This window comes from Ursus maritimus, unplaced genomic scaffold (assembly GCF_017311325.1).
Source record: "Ursus maritimus isolate PB19 unplaced genomic scaffold, ASM1731132v1 scaffold_19, whole genome shotgun sequence".
Classification (NCBI taxonomy): domain Eukaryota; kingdom Metazoa; phylum Chordata; class Mammalia; order Carnivora; family Ursidae; genus Ursus; species Ursus maritimus.
The window spans coordinates 54812830-54815135 of NW_024424341.1; the positions used below are offsets into that span (position 1 = coordinate 54812830).

A 2306-nucleotide genomic window follows, 5' to 3' on the forward strand; every position below is an offset into this window, starting at 1 on the left:
ATCACAGGAAGTGACCTCTGGGGAGCTACTTCCCGTGACATCATAAGGAGTGTCAGCGGCACCCCAGAAAGTACTTAACTCAGTGACATCCCGACAGGGACCTTCACTCCCATTACTCTAGGTAAAACCATAGAAGATGCCACGGGAAGTTGTCGAAGCCTCTCACAAGAGTCTTGCGCGTAGGACTGGACCAATCCCAGAGCTGGCCTCATTCCCAGCAGCACTGCACCCCCTCCCCCTATACGACCTGACAACAAAACAGTGAACAGTCCCACCTAGGAGGGGCAACTCCAAGGGCGGGTAGAGTCGCTGAGAAAATCTGGGAACTCTGGGGTCCCTGCTCCAAATACCCCATTTCAACTCAGACCCCTCTGCTACCTCTACTCCCATCCCTTCTCTCAGATCTGGAACTGACAGCAGAAGTGGGGTGTTGTTTGGGGGAGGCCCCTCATTCTAGGTGGCCCAGAGGCTCCCTCCCCTCCTCCCATATGGAAACAAAAACTTACAAAGGGGGGAAAATCCTTACCAAAAAAAAAAGAAAGTAAAAAAGAAAAGAAAAATGAAAAAAAAGGGAAAAAAAGAGAAGAAAAGAAAAAAGGAAAAAGAAAAAAAAAGGAGGGAAAGAAAGAGAAAATAACGCTTTGTTTTCTATTAAAATCAACAAAATGCAATATATACAGATATCACACAGACCCGGGCCCTGGGAGGAGGGGCCGGCCCAGTCAAGCGTAGGGAGGAAGGAAGAAGGGGTCAGTTCAGAGCTGGGGAGGGAGCTTCTGGGCCCCATCCCCAGCCATCGCTCAATCCTGCCTATGACTACCAGAAAGGGGGGGGGGTGCAGTCAGGCCTACCCCAGCCCCATCCCACAGGGAGCAGGACTACACCCGAGCTGAGGTCAGGAGTTGGGGTGGGGGGGAGGGGAGGAGAAGGAAGAGGAGGAGAAGGGGCCGGGAGGAGGGTGGGAGCACACACCACAGGCCTCATCCCACTTTCTGAGGGTTTGAGGCCCTCACTCCCTGCTCGTAGGTGACCCGCTGGCTGATGAGGTATTGAGCGGCTTGCGTGGCCGCAGGGCTGCCCGTGATGGTGACCCGCCGGTTCCGCGTGCCAGGCAGGAACTCCCCCTTCTTGGAGATCTGGATGCGCGCGCCTGTCAGCTCCTGGTACTCCACCAACGTCTTGCCCCCTTTGCCCAGGATGGCCCCCACCAGGTTCTCAGGCACCGCAATCTCCACCAGCTCCTTGGCACTCTCAGCTGCCAACTTCTCTGCCGTCAGGAAGCCCCCGGCGGCCCCGGCTGCAGCTGCGGCGGCCACCAGCGGGCCACCCCCGCCGCCCGCCCCGCCGCCCGCCCCGGCCCCGAGGTAGCCGTTGGCTGCTGCGGCCAAAGCGAAGGACCCCAGGGCTCCGGGGGGCGGGGGCGGAGGCGGGGCGGCCCCTCCGGCTGGCCCGGCCCCGGCCTCCCCCGCGTAGGACGCCAGGAGGTTGGCGGCGGCCGCAGCGGCGGGGTTGGCACCAGCGGCCACGGCGGCCAGGACCCCGGAGGCCGCGGCCGAGTTGAGGCCCAGGCCGAGGGAGTTGGTGTTGTAGCCGTAACTGGCCAGCGTGTTAAGCGCCGTGCTGATGGCCAGCAGGTCGGTGCCAGAGAAGGCCGGCAGGGCGGCCGGAAAGGCGCCCACGCCCGCCAGCCCCGCGGGGCCCAGCAGACCGGAGGCGGCCGCGGCCGAGGCAGCGGCAGCGGCGGGCAGCACATCGGCCGGGCTGGCGTACGGTGAGCCGGTGGGGTTGGAGTTGGCCACGGGGCCAGCCACGTTGGCGTAGCTGATGTTGAGGCAGCTGCTGCTCTGGGGGTCTTCCTGTACCTTCTGCACGATGGCGCTCACGGCCTTGTGCACCTGCTCTGGTTCGCCGCTGACTGTCACCACACGCTCCTGAAGGTTGATGCCCTCTGGCTTCTGCGACAGCTGCACCCAGGCACCCGACTGTTCCATCACGGCTTTCACTGTGGCGCCGCCCTTGCCGATGATGAGGCCCGCGGTGCTGTTGGGGACGATCAGCTTGGCCTGCATGTGGGGTGAGAGGGAGGGTCTTTAGGATGGTGGGTGGGGACCGAACAGTAGCATTAGGCTAGGGCTTGCCGTCTTAACTCGCCCCCGCTCTCACGTGTCCCAAATCAGGCCCGCTGTGCCCCTTGATAGACGCGGGTATGGTCGGACTGCTTGTTAAAATAGTGAAATTCGGGGCGCCTGGGTGGCACAGCGGTTAAGCGTCTGCCTTCGGCTAGGGGCGTGATCCCAGCGTTCTGG

General features: G+C 62.1%; 1 protein-coding gene across 1 annotated transcript in view; it reads right to left on the minus strand.

The window, feature by feature from the left end:
• Nucleotides 1-716: 716 nt before the first annotated feature.
• Nucleotides 717-2306, minus strand: part of LOC121103548 (RNA-binding protein Nova-2-like) — an 8138-nt gene continuing 6548 nt past the window's right edge. Inside the window, exon 4 of the mRNA XM_040634425.1 lies at nt 717-2088. Within this exon, the coding sequence (XP_040490359.1) occupies nt 981-2088 (1108 nt within the window). The 3' untranslated portion in view covers nt 717-980. The remainder of the gene's footprint in view (nt 2089-2306) is intronic.